This window comes from Pterocles gutturalis, unplaced genomic scaffold, assembly GCF_000699245.1.
Source record: "Pterocles gutturalis isolate BGI_N339 unplaced genomic scaffold, ASM69924v1 scaffold9102, whole genome shotgun sequence".
Taxonomy (NCBI): domain Eukaryota; kingdom Metazoa; phylum Chordata; class Aves; order Pterocliformes; family Pteroclidae; genus Pterocles; species Pterocles gutturalis.
Window position 1 is genome coordinate 47,482 of NW_010115272.1, and position 12,717 is coordinate 60,198.

Below are 12,717 nucleotides of genomic sequence, written 5' to 3' on the forward strand. Positions count from 1 at the left end.
GCATTATAAAAGGTACATATACATCTATATACAAGTGCATAAATATATAAATAGAGGTGTTATACAAAAATAAATACCCATTCTCTTTTTCTCTTTAGAATAAGTCTTTTGCAAAAAGCAGCTTGGTCCCTAGCTGGTGGGACAATGAGTCTCTAAGGGCCTCAGTGGTGGTGGGCTGCTGTTCAGATGTCGTGGTAGGTCCTGACCCAGAGGTGTGATCACTGGATTCTGGGGGTGGAGATCTCCTCTGGACTGGCAGCAATCTAGTCTTTCTACCTCTTCCACCGGCACTAGGCCTAGACAGCAAGGGCTTCCTGAAAGGGAAAGGAGCAAGAAACTATTAGAATGCATACAGAAATGAGAGATGCTGTGGCAGCTTTCTAGTTGACAGTCCATTTTATGAGGATAGGTACTCTGAGTGAAGAGGAAGAACTGCATTTAAAAGTCCTGGCTATATGGGAGTTTGATACTATGCTTGCACACAATTAATTCAATCCATGCTCCAGGAGGAGTAGATCAATGGATCAGGTCCTAGGGAGATGGATTAATGTAAATTTTTCTGAGATCTTGTTATTTTACTGGCAGTCTGGAAGATGCAAAATTAAGAAGGACTAAAGGACGGTGTCTCTGCAACCGGAGGTGGGTATGTGCCCTTCCAGCAGCCTACATCTCGAGCTTTTGGAGAAATGAGAAAAATCTGTCCTCTAAAACTGACTGAGGCAATTTACAGTCTCCAATTTCTCATATGGCCTTTCCATGCTCTTCTATACAGTATTAAAACTGTCCTTGCACTGCAGAAGCGAGCATGAATGGAGCCATCATATAGGCTCTACAGTGAGACTTCCCTTCAAGATCAGCCTAAAACAATGAGATGAGGCAAGCATGGAATTTCCCAGACCACTGACCTTGATGGAACAGGGGATCCCGTCGAGCATCCAGGCTAGGGCCTCCCACTTTACTGCCCATCACTGGATGATGGAGGCCAACAAAGTGCTCTTGAAGGTGAGGACAGTCATCTTGAGGCTGAAGAAGCTGGTGAGTGGAGTCATCTGGGAGACTGTAAAGGAAAGAGCTGTCTTCTGTTCTTGAGTTGGGCAATCTGGGGAGGCAGACAAAGAGGTTTACCACAAGCCACAGATCTTTCCTCCTTGAAAGATAGGACCTATGACACATCTCAGCCAGATGCATCAATGCCATGACACATAGCATTCCTAGATGAGGGGAAGAGCAGAAATTGGGATGTACTTGTGGAATGAGGTAACAGGAGCTGGTACCCACGATTCAAAAACTAGTGCATGCCACAGGAGCTGGGGCAAGTAGTGCCTCCCTGGGAGCATGGGAATAATGACTTGAAGTCCAAACAGTGAGACAGAAAGCACCTGCAACTGGACCCTGGCTAGATTCTGGGGCAGCTGTTTATTGTCATCCAGTCACAGATGTTAGCTTCTCCCATCCTACTTCCCAGTCTCCCACTTAGGAGCAGGAGGAGAAGAAGGGGGAAGTAGTCCTTGGCCGTCTCTACAGTTAAATTATCCCTCCCTCAAACCATAAGAGGAATGAGCTGTACGAAGAGAATTTAGACCAAGAAGGCCTAGTGCTGGAGCATGGATTTGTTTCCCAAGTGAACTGCAACAGATGGGGGTGTGCTGAGGGCAAGGTTTTGTTAGCATATAGTCTCGTGGGCCCCACTGGATTGTTCCACCCTCCCCTCCATAAGCCAGGACTAACCTGGAGGGCTGGTAGTCTTGCTGAGCATTCCCGTTTTGCAGCACTCTTGCCTGCAGCAAGGCGTTGGTCTCCTCATGTGACTGGAAGGAGAGAGAGAAGGATCCTCAGCAGAGCAATGCCACAAAGCAGCATTAAGAGGCAGGTGCTGATCTGGGAGACAGAGCCAGCGCCATGGGGCATACTAGTGACAGAAGGCAGAGAAAGCTGAAAGTGTTTCTTTTGCTACAGAGGACAAAGTGGAACTGAGCACTGAAAAACTCACTTCACATGTACTGCTGAATCAATAGGGGATGATAATCAATTTATAGTCTCAGCTGTGGCACTTCCTTGGCCTGTGTTACTATTTACACAAAAAGTCCTCAACATCACCAGTCCCTGTGAGCTTTGCTCAGGAGAAACAGAACCCATTCAGGTAAGAGTGGCCTATGTTCACTGCCTCCTCTGTACTTAGAGCCCCTGCCCCAAGAAACCACCTCTTCACCAGTGTTTGGAAGACCTTCCTGTTCCTCCTGTGTCTCAGACTCCATTGCAAAGAGGAAATCCCTTTTAAGAAGGAGCCAGTCTTGCCAATTCTACATGCTGCAAAGTATAGTGCCAGGCATGTCTGGAGGTGTCCTGTCACTGCTGCCATGACCTTCAGCTCATGTCAAACCAACTGTTAACCACAGGTGTGGACATACCTGCAGCACTTCATCTGGACTGTAATCTCGGGGCTTGGTGCTTGCATAGCCCACTCCTGCAGAGGGGCAGATGCCATTCAGATGTGCCCCGTTGGCGTAGGGCTGCCTGTTAACATAGGGATGTCCACTGGCACGAGGAGCAGAGATGCCCCTCAGAGGCACCATGGTGTACTGGCAGGACGACACCAGCAGCCCAGCTCCTGGGAAGCCCATGTCGATGGTTTGCTCTGCAAATGGAAGAAAAGGGAAGTCTGGTTTTTTGCCTCAGAGGCAAAGCTGAGCTTCTTGAAGTGAGTAAAAAAGTGTTAGGCTGTCCTGTCAGGCAGCTATTTTGGCACCCAAGCACCCTTGCAGACAAATGGTGGAAAGGGGCCCTACACAAAGGCCAAGAGAGTGCCCCTTTCTCCCTGTTCTAGACCCAAAATTTCATTCTCAACAAGGTAAACAGGACAAGGAACAAACAGTGTCCCTTGTCTTTATGGGGTTCCACAGGACATTTGGCACTTGCCCTCTGCCCACCCCCTCCCTGCTTCCCAGAATGTACAGCCCTCACATTTTGGGTATTTGACCCAACTCCTCCCAAGGGTCAGATCTAGCCCACAGGGCAGAGCACATCCTATAAATCAGCCCTCAAGAAAAAGAACCCTTACTCTGCTTGGACCAGGCTCTCCAAAGGCAAAAGGGGATGAAGGCCACGATGAGCAGTACAATAGAGCCCAGCACGACTCCTACGATCAAGTATGGCAAGTCACTGGAACGGGCCACCATGGCTCCTGTCCCCAGGCCACTGTGCCCACCACTGAGTGGGGGATGCTGCTGGGGGGGCACGGTGGAGGGTGGAAGACGACCTGGCAGACCAAGAGACTTCCGAGCTGCAAAGGGGAGAGAGAGAGAGAGAGAGAGAGCATTAGACATGGCAGGTGGAAGAGCAGCCTGCTCCAGGGATGTCTACGCTGCTGTGGAGTGGACAGACTTCTATGGTGGCTTTAAGGAAGGGTACCTGAACAACAGAGGATTTCCTAGGTTGATGCATATTGCAGTACAGACAAAACACTTGTGCTTGGCTTACAGATCTGCCAGGCTCTGGGGCTGCTAAAGCAAAAGGAAAAAGGCTCCTCCAAAACACCCACTTGGACTTAATGTTGTTCCTATCATGTCAGTGCAGATGCTTGGAAGACAACATGGGACCTGTTTATAGCTAAACACAAGAGTTGGGAACAGCAAGGGCAAGTTGGTCCTGGTTCCAGTGACTGTCTGTGTGACATGCAGGAAAACAAAAGGTCACTACTCTGAGGGAGATGGCAATGGGCTCTGCACAAGGGGTCTGTGAGTACTAGTATGAGTATATACACATACTGAGCAACAGCATCAACAAACCTACGCCTCTTCTCCCCAGGGCTGCCTCTATGGCCTTGCCTGAACTTGGATGACGCCCCGTCAGGCAGGGACAGTACCTGCCTTGCTGTGCTCTGACAGCTGCAGGCAGGGCAGGCAGCAGGCTGTGTTCCCAGAGGTGCCCTGTGAAACCAGTTACCTTTGGTTTCACAGATCATCACGTTGCTGAACTCGCTTTCGCCACCCTCGTTGAAGCACTGCATCTTAATGTCGTATGACGTCTCTGGCTGCAGGTGGCTGATGGAGTGCCAGTACCGGTCTCCTGGGGAGGGAACACATGGACGGTGCCGTTAGCTTCCTCAGGGAAAATGCAGCTGGCCCAGCTCTGCGGCAGTGCTAGGTAAAGCAGGCCTGGACAGCAGCAGCCTTGTGTGCACAGGGCTCCTTCTGGCCCTGTGCTCTTCCACGAGGAACCAAAGTATCTCCTACCTTCCACCACATCCTTCTTGTAGTCACTGTCATTGTCACTGTCAGTGGGGCGGTAGTAGATGTAAAAACCATGGATGGGAGTGTTGTTGTTGCTGGCTGGAATATACTGCAGGTAATGGGAGGAAGAGCAGAAATTAGCAGAGATGTCAGTGCTCCATATTCGACTAGGTGAGGAGCAGTGGGGTAGAAGGGAGGGGACAGGAGGAAGACCCAGCAGGGAGATCTTTGTGTTGCCACAGGTTTGCATAGTAAGGGCTTCCTTCCACGAACTCAGTGATATTTTATACTCTCACACCTTGCTTCTCTCAGGTAGCAGACAAGCCATGAATCTGGGCCTGTCGTCCTAAGCATCCAGTACTCTGCTTCCTATCTGCAGCCACAGCCAATGCTTCAAAGAAAAAATTCCTCAGCAACAGTGACTCAGCTGGACAAAGACAAGTATACCTTCACCTTGACTCCAGTAGGCTCATGGCTTCCACACAAACTGCATCTTGCCATGAACCGGTGCCTGAAGGAGCCTTGTGTTTCTGAAGACAGCAGTACTGTCCCAGGTCCATGTGTTCTTGCTGTCTTTCACCCAGTATTTTATCAGCTCCTGTTAGTGTTTAAATGAACACCAGTGCCCATCCTGCCCTGTAGCAATTCCTGGCTAGAAGCAGCTAAGAGAGAAGAGGGCAATGTATCCCTCTGAATAACCTCTAAGCTGTTGGAAACACTTGGATCTGGGCTTGTGATCGAAAAGATCCTGTCCACTCCTAAAAATCCCCTGGGGTGGACTGATGTAAATGATTATCAGCACTTAGGACTGCTACCCAGCAAGTGAGAGTGAAGGACATATCTGCTGGAAAATACTGTGACAGACAGAGGTGCTAATGGATTGGCCAGGAGAGCAAGCAGCCACCCCATGCATTGTTGAACTGTGCTAGTTGCACAGAACGGTCAGGACTGGGCTTATCCACTGAAATGCCACTGTGTACAAGGTTGGATTCAGATGAAAAGGGTTTCCTAGGCTCTCTGACTTCCCCCACTTCTATGTGGCCCAAGCCCAGCCCTCCTTTGCTGGAGGGAGCTATTGGGTCCCAGATTCATTTGTGCTGGTTACAGGCTCCAGCGTGGTAACCTGGAAGATGTGTAAGCTGGGCAAGTAGCACCCACACACCTGCTTCCTGCACATTCAGAGATCTCCGCCCTACAAACCTTACCATCCACTTCAGCATGATGGTGGTCTCATTGATGGCATCTGTGAAGGTGATGTACGGCCCCGTCACTGGGCGCTCATAGACTCGGTTGCTGTACCCAGACACCACATATGGCCGAGATGCTGCACTGGGCTCGCTCTCTCCCAGGATGTTCAGTGCCCGGACACGGAATTTATAGGATGTGCCTAGGGGAAAAATGGGAAATAAAAGAGTTACAGAGATTGGGGTCTTCCAAGACTTCTACTGTCGACACTGGCCTAGCTGTGGAGAGGGACAACGTCTTCTCCAGAAGGAAGAGAGCCTACAGAGAGGTTTTGGTCAAAGTACCAACACTGAGCCATGTGCCTGTTGGAGCCTTCCCCAATTCCTGTCTGTATGATCTAGAGGTCAGGTAGGAGTTCTGGAAGGTGTGTGGGTGGATTCAGAGATGCCTGAAAGGATGTCCTGACCTGAAAGCAGGTATGGGAAGGTGTCCTTTATTATACAGAAACTGAGTACATAAACATTAGTTAAAAGCTCAAAGCCTAAATAATTTTTACCTAAACATTGTTTTACTGATCTTTAAGTTGGGTTATGTTGCCCTTTTAAGCTGTCCAGCTCAGTGCTGCCGTCTTTTCTTGAGTGAAGTGCAATGGGAATTGTGTGCCCATCTGTCTTGCCTGTGGCTAAAGAAAGTTCTGTCCTGTCTAGTAAATGGCAAAACCAAATGCCTTTAGTAACTATATCCTGTAATACAGAAAAGCATGTGCCAAGACTCCCTGAGGGAGGTCAAATCTATGCTAGTCTTTGCAGCTGGAGAAATTGGAGAAGAGTCTGCAGCTTTTCCCCATGCATCTGAGGCTGGAGCTGGGGAGGCTTTGTTTTGCTCACACATGCCGGGGCTAAGCATGCAGTGACAGATGGCTAACCATCCTACAGGGAATGCATAGTTTTCCTGCAGGCCTCCAGGAAGCAGGGAGCAGAACACCTGCCTACCTTTCTCCAGGCCTGGGATTTCCACAGAGAGGCGAGAGGGAGGAATGTCACTGGTGGCCAGGACCCAGTCTCCCAACTTCTTCAATTTCTTATATTCCACACGGAAAGACTGGATGGGGAACCCGCCATTCCCACGGGGGATCCAGGTCACGTACACAGATGTCTCTGATGCCATGGAGATGGTTGGACGGTCTGGGGCCTCTGGAGCTGCAAGGCGCACAGAAGGACATCAGGACATGAAACACATTCCTCTTGCCCTGGCTGGAGGATCCTGTAGCTCAGACACATATGGGTGAAGGAGTGCCTGCACTGCACCACATGCTCCTTAAGTCCTGAATGCTCTCTTCTTTCTGTCTCTTCATTAGAGCTAGCACCCCCTAATCCTCACACCTTTCATTTTGTGCCCTGCAGACATCTTTTGCTCCTGCTTGCATCTTGCTCCTTTTCCACACCCAACTCAAGTAGGAGGAGACAAGGTCTGAGGTGTGTACACCCATCGTGGGAAGGAGAGCACTGAGGGGTGTGAATGCAGGGCTGGAGACAGAAAGACCTGGCTGATGTGGAAGCAGTGAGCAGGGGGAGACTGGCACTGGCAACAGACGAGCATAGGAGATGAAACCAGGAGAGACTGAGAAGAATCAGCTGAGGAGAAAATAAGGAAAAGTTATGAACTGTAGAAATTTAATTTCATAGGGAAACTATCAAAAGATGGGAAGCAAAGAGATGAACAGAGCTGTGGAGATGCAAGAAAAGGCAACACATGAATGAGTGTGGGGGCTTGAAGGAGGGGACTTCACAGAAAGGATATGGATTGAAGGAGAGAATTTCATAGAAAGGATAATGGCACTGGTGAATTAACAGCAATGGCAGACACAAGGTGGGAAGCAACGAATTGGATTAGCCAGTAAGGAACTGATGTTTCTCCAGTGCAGCAAAACACCCCAATGGAGCACCCTGCACCCCTAGAATGGGCACCAACTGCTCCTTGTCAGGGCTTGTCTGAGAGAGGAGTATGCCAGGACCTTCAGGAACTTGGTGCCTCTTTCTTCCTCGCATTCCCCCAGCACCCACTGGTGCACGGCAGCTCATGGGTCCTGTGCACCGCACATTTGCAGACTCCATGTCAGGGCTTCCTGAACCCTCCCTGTGGAACTCGGCAAGAGACAGAAAGTTTCTGACAAGTCCTTGCACTAATGGTGGGGACAGGCAGTGGGATCAGGCTGCTCTCCTAAGACATACTACCTGCCAAGTGCAGTAGCAGAGGTGTCCGAGAAAGATGTCTCCTCGTCAGGAGCTAAAGACCACCCATCCAAGTTTGACAGTCTTGCTTTACCCAGCAGAGACTTCAACCCCAGCATGGCCTGGCCAGTGCCACCCACAAGAGATCCAGCTCCCCTTGCCCAGTTCAGGGAGGGCCTTACGGGACAGACGGCTGTTGTCGGGCTGGTTACTGCTTTGGGTGCTCGTGCCTGGGTCGTCCTTCTGGATTTGCTGCTCTTTGCTGGCAACAATCTCTGGTTTGGGGCGCCGGCCTGTGCAGAAGGGAGAGGTGGCATCAGTGACACGGAGTTACAGCTCAGAGTTAATTTTTTGCTGTGATGACCAAAGAAAATATTCCCAGCCATGACACCGAGGTAAGTACTCTCTGGACTCAAACGACCCTAGGGGTTCAAAGCACTCAACCTGCAGGCAGGAACTAAAGCTAAAGGCAGGTTTGTTAAACTGCTAATAGGTCCCTTCATATTTAATTTTCTAAAACTTTTAATTGGTTTTCTTGAAATGTTGCTAGATTTCTGCCTGAGAAGGCAGTAACTAGCACAAGATAGGGCCTGAGGGGAGGCATGAGCAAGCCCACCACCATGGGGAAGGTTGCTACAAAGGGAATTCCATTCCCCATACTTGCTGGAGACGTGAAAAGGAGACAGGGGGACTTAGTGCAGACATTTGGAACATCCTCTTAGTGACAAAGACAGCTCAGCACCAAGCATACTGTGTGGGAAGGCCTGGAGTTTCCTTTAGTGCAGGACAAGTTTTTAAAGACAGATTAGACAAACACATGTTGGGAACAACCCCCACAGGCTGATCCTGTCTCCAGGCAGAGGATGGATTAAATGACCTCTTGACATCCCTGCCAGATCTATTTTCTACGGTTCTGCAGGTGTCCAACTGAGACACCGAGGAAGGAAGGGACTTACTCCAACCCAGGCAGAAGGGAAGACCTGATTTTCCACCTCCAGTTTCAATCCCACCCTCCACTTTCCCTTCTGAGAGAGTTGCTCTAAGCTGAGTGCAGATGGGTTTCCAGAGCAGAAACAGCCCCTCTGTCCTAAGGCTGGTGCCTGTACCTCAGGGCTGGGGTGGGACATCTTGGATTGAGGGGGCCCCTCCCTGACTCAGAGCAAAACACCCAGGGAAAGGTTTGACCTTTACCAGTCCGGAAGGTCACCATGGCCGTCTGTCCCTCGCCTGCACAGTTGTGAGCGGCCATCTCCACCTCGTAGAGGCTCCCAGGGTCCAGCCTGGTGAGGGTCAGGCGGTGCTGTGAGGCTGGGACATCCCTCACTGCCCAGGTGTCCGAGGCGTTGGTGACCTGCTGAGAGACCAAGGCAGGCATTGCGAAGCTGGGGGTAGGCTGGGCACCGAGCTCAGAAACTTTTATGACAGGCCGTGTATCAACCAGGGCTACCTTCCCTGCCCAGAGGCCAGTTCCCTGCCTGCAAAGGAGGGAGATGCTTCCAGCCTGATTTTGCAAAGCTGAAGGATTCAGGGATAAGTATGACAAGTCACCAAGTACCAGGGTGTTTTCTTGACCCCAGAGGTTCACTCAGCCCTGTTCTGTCTGCTGGTCCCCTCCAATACCACTGCCCCTCAATGAGTGTGAATCTCTAGAGCAGGCGTGCCCACAGAAGGCAGCATTAGCCAGAGGCTTGAGCTGCTTTAGGAGCCAGATCTCTCCTGCAGCCCAGCTGCTGAGCTGCTCATTTAGACGCTGGCCATTTCCATGGGATGAGGTACCTGGACACTACTTTGGTCATCTGTACCTAAATCATTTGTCTAATGGCTTTTTATCCAGTTTTATCCAGCCTCACTGCTAGCACTTTCTGTCTGAAATGCGGAACAGTAACATTTGAGTGCATGTTTCTGCAGGGAAGAGACCGTGTATGGCCGCATCCCCCAGAAAGGCTTGGGAATACAGTTTGGTTTTCAGTGATGCCCCAATGCCCCATGCGGAGGGGGAGGGAAGGTGGGACCTTCCTCTTTCTCCACAGCTGCAAGGATAATATTTTTGCAGGCAAACAGGCAGGACGCTGAAGTGACCCGGTGCCAAAAGGAGCATTAGCAATGCAGGCAACGCAACAAAACGGAAATGCCAAGACTCTGCCGTATCATTCATCTTCTCCAAGCATTTGACACTGACTGATTAATGCCTGCCTCATTTTATTTTTATTCCTGAGCCTGCAGAGTTGTGAGGCCAGGGAGGGGAGCCCTAAAGACTGCTAATATCCAGGAAAGAAAAAGAGAAATTCTTAAGAAACAAAGATAATGGCTGCGTGGCATCTGATTGCTTGCAGGCTGCTGAGATTTTAGGGCAGCATAAGACCAGGAAAAAAAAAGACATCCACAGATATATTCCAGAGCAGAAGCAGACCCTTGCCCAGAACGGATGTAAGCCTCCTGTCAGTAGGTTTTACTTTCCTTATAACCATCTTTCACACAAAGAGCCCTTTCTTTTGTTGCTGAATTGATATATTCCCTCTCCACACACACGCTTTTCCAGTCAGAGATGTCAAAAACAGATCGTTATATAACTTGATCCTAAGGATCTCTGACAGAAAGAGACTCTTTCTAAACAAGTTTTAAGGGTTACTGGGACTAATTCCTTTCCACACAATCCTTAAGCATCCCAAGAAAGAGTCTCCAGCTGAGAATTTGGACTACACTGAAAACATATTACTGCAAACTGCAGTGACCCACGGTGACCTCCACTGCCCTAAAGCCTCTTCCAGGTGAAGCACTGAAAAACAAATAAAATATGGTCAAACTCCAGCCTACAAGTTAAGATCGCATGCGGAATTGGTAGTTACATGATATGCCACTGGGTAACAAATCTCTTCTTGGCAGACAACCAGAGCCAATAGTCTGGTGAGGCTTTTGGCATCTTTTGTTTTTTATTTAAGCTTGCCCTATTGTGTTCTTGTGTTGGCATCTTCTGCCTTTATTTTAAAGGGCTCTTTAAAGAGATGATTAGTTGAAACCCTCAGCTTAAGTTTTGTTTAGAAGGAAATCAATGATGTGTAGGGATTATAACAGCCTCCTATTATACCGTATTTTCACAAAATCAAACAATTCCATGAAAACAGATACATACATTCACATATAATTGTAAATGGTGCCTTGCAGTGGCTAGGAATCCAAAACATGCCAGATATGGAATGTACTCAAACCCCAAAGTGAAATCTGCCTCTCTAATGCAACTCCCTGCCTACTCAAAGGAAATACAAGCAGCAAACAGATAAATTCAAGCCCCCTTTCCCCACTTATCCCCAGCAAAAAGGGGAAGAGATGCTCTGCACCTCAAAAGCATAAGTTTTACCTCAGCAACGCTTCACTATTTTGAGAAACTGCTGGGCTACAGCTCTGCTTGCACTCTGCCTGTGGTGCTGAGAAGGACCGCAGAGGGCAGGAGCCCTTGGGCTCAAGCAGGGTTAAAAAAATGCCCCGCGTGCTGGTGCTGTGCCACCAGCCAAGAGACATGCCCTGCAGCGCACTGCCTTTCAGCTTCCAGAATAGAACTGGTGGTTGAGGACCTTCCCAGAGGATTTAGCATGGCTGTGACGGCTCTCTGCTGGCTTTTCCCAGCCACTGAGCGTGGATGCTTCAGCACTGCTGAGCAGGGCAGGTACATGCAGCAGAGAGGGGCTGCCGCTCTGTGACCTGCAGCTCAAGCCTTTCAAGGCAGGGGTGTCCCTGTGGCTTGTGCCAAGACAAAAGCATTACAGAGCAAGTCACTGCGCAATCTTCCCTCAGGACTTCCTACTTGTGTAAGCACACAACTGGGAACTGGAAGTGGAAACTCTTCAGACTGGAAATACATGTGTGCGCATACACCCTCTGTGTACTTATGCAGATGGCCACCACTATGGGCTCTTCTTGGACAGCCTGGCAAAGCTCCTTTTGCAGCCTGAACTCATCACACCTCAACAGGCTGAGGCTGCAGCTGAGGAGGTCCCACTCCCACCAGCGAGCGATGGGTGCCCCTGCCCTAACACACCGGCTCATGAGGTGTGAAAACATGCAGTGAAGCCACCAGCCTGCCTGTGGAACGGCGCAGAGGAAAGGTGAGATCAGCGCAAAACAGCGATACCTTGCGGTGCTTCACCACGTAATAAAGGATGGGGGCTCTGCTGTCAGGCCGGGGTCTCCACACCAGATCGTAGCTGTCCGTTTTGGATGTCCGGGGAGAACTGAGGATGATGGGGGCCTCAGCTGGAGACACCAGCTCCCTGTTGGCTGCACACTGTGGAGACGCTGCCAGCAGGGTCGTGCCAGGCTTTGGCAGTACAGCTTTATCCAGGGGCAGCTTTAAGGTACTGTCTTTGGAAGGTGGTGTTGGAGGCTGAGCTGAGCCCAGCCAGGCATCTTGTCCAGGGTTGGATGTAGCTCCTAAAAGACAAGGTGTTGAGGCAGGGTAAGTGTCCATCCCAGTGTGCAGTTAAGGCAGAGATATGAACCCCTTGAACCTCCCAAAAGACTGGTGCTATATACCCTTTGCAGTCCAGGTACCTTAGAGGTATCACGTCCCAGGCTGTGGTGCCTGCTGTGCCACTCAAAAAGGTGTTAGCAACAATCTCTCCTTCTCCTTCTATAAGCCCAACACACCTCACAGGGGCCTCTGTGAGAACAGGCCTTGGCCACATGGGGCTTCCTCCCTCTCTCAAGCCTCTCTGACCCTGGATAATTTCAGCAGGGTTCAAGGAATCAGGTGTTATCTCTTACCCCAGGTGAATACACCCACATCAGCATTTGCATTCTTGCTCAGTGCAAGCTCAGAAGCAGAGCTGAGCAAGCCATGGTATAAGGCACTAGACCCAGATGTCCTATGCCTCTCGTGCAGAGATAGATAGCTCAAGCATGTGCACATGGCACTGCACTCAGAAGCAAAACCACTACCATCTCCTCCTACAGGGAGATGTGGAGATCTCAGTCAAAAAAGCACTTGAAGTGCAGGGTGAAAGGGAGGGAAGAGCAAGGCAGCTCAAACACAAGTAGGAGGGTAACACACCAACTTTCTTTTCCTGCTCCCCCTGCTC

General features: G+C 50.0%; 1 protein-coding gene across 2 annotated transcripts in view; it reads right to left on the reverse strand.

Moving 5' to 3' along the window:
• Positions 1 to 97: 97 nt before the first annotated feature.
• Positions 98 to 12,717, reverse strand: part of BOC (BOC cell adhesion associated, oncogene regulated) — a 24,855-nt gene continuing 12,235 nt past the window's right edge. Inside the window, exons 7-18 of one of the 2 annotated variants that reach the window (XM_010075129.1) lie at positions 11,772 to 12,070; positions 8,837 to 8,996; positions 7,828 to 7,938; positions 6,407 to 6,613; positions 5,435 to 5,616; positions 4,233 to 4,338; positions 3,943 to 4,065; positions 3,059 to 3,280; positions 2,409 to 2,635; positions 1,729 to 1,808; positions 906 to 1,099; positions 98 to 314 (exon numbers count right to left, since the gene is read on the reverse strand). In XM_010075129.1, the coding sequence (XP_010073431.1) occupies positions 130 to 314; positions 906 to 1,099; positions 1,729 to 1,808; positions 2,409 to 2,635; positions 3,059 to 3,280; positions 3,943 to 4,065; positions 4,233 to 4,338; positions 5,435 to 5,616; positions 6,407 to 6,613; positions 7,828 to 7,938; positions 8,837 to 8,996; positions 11,772 to 12,070 (2,096 nt within the window). In that variant the 3' untranslated portion in view covers positions 98 to 129. Of the gene's footprint in view, positions 315 to 905; positions 1,100 to 1,728; positions 1,809 to 2,408; positions 2,636 to 3,058; positions 3,281 to 3,942; positions 4,066 to 4,232; positions 4,339 to 5,434; positions 5,617 to 6,406; positions 6,614 to 7,827; positions 7,939 to 8,836; positions 9,000 to 11,771; positions 12,071 to 12,717 lie in introns of both variants that reach the window. The other variant, XM_010075128.1, reaches the window with a different exon arrangement.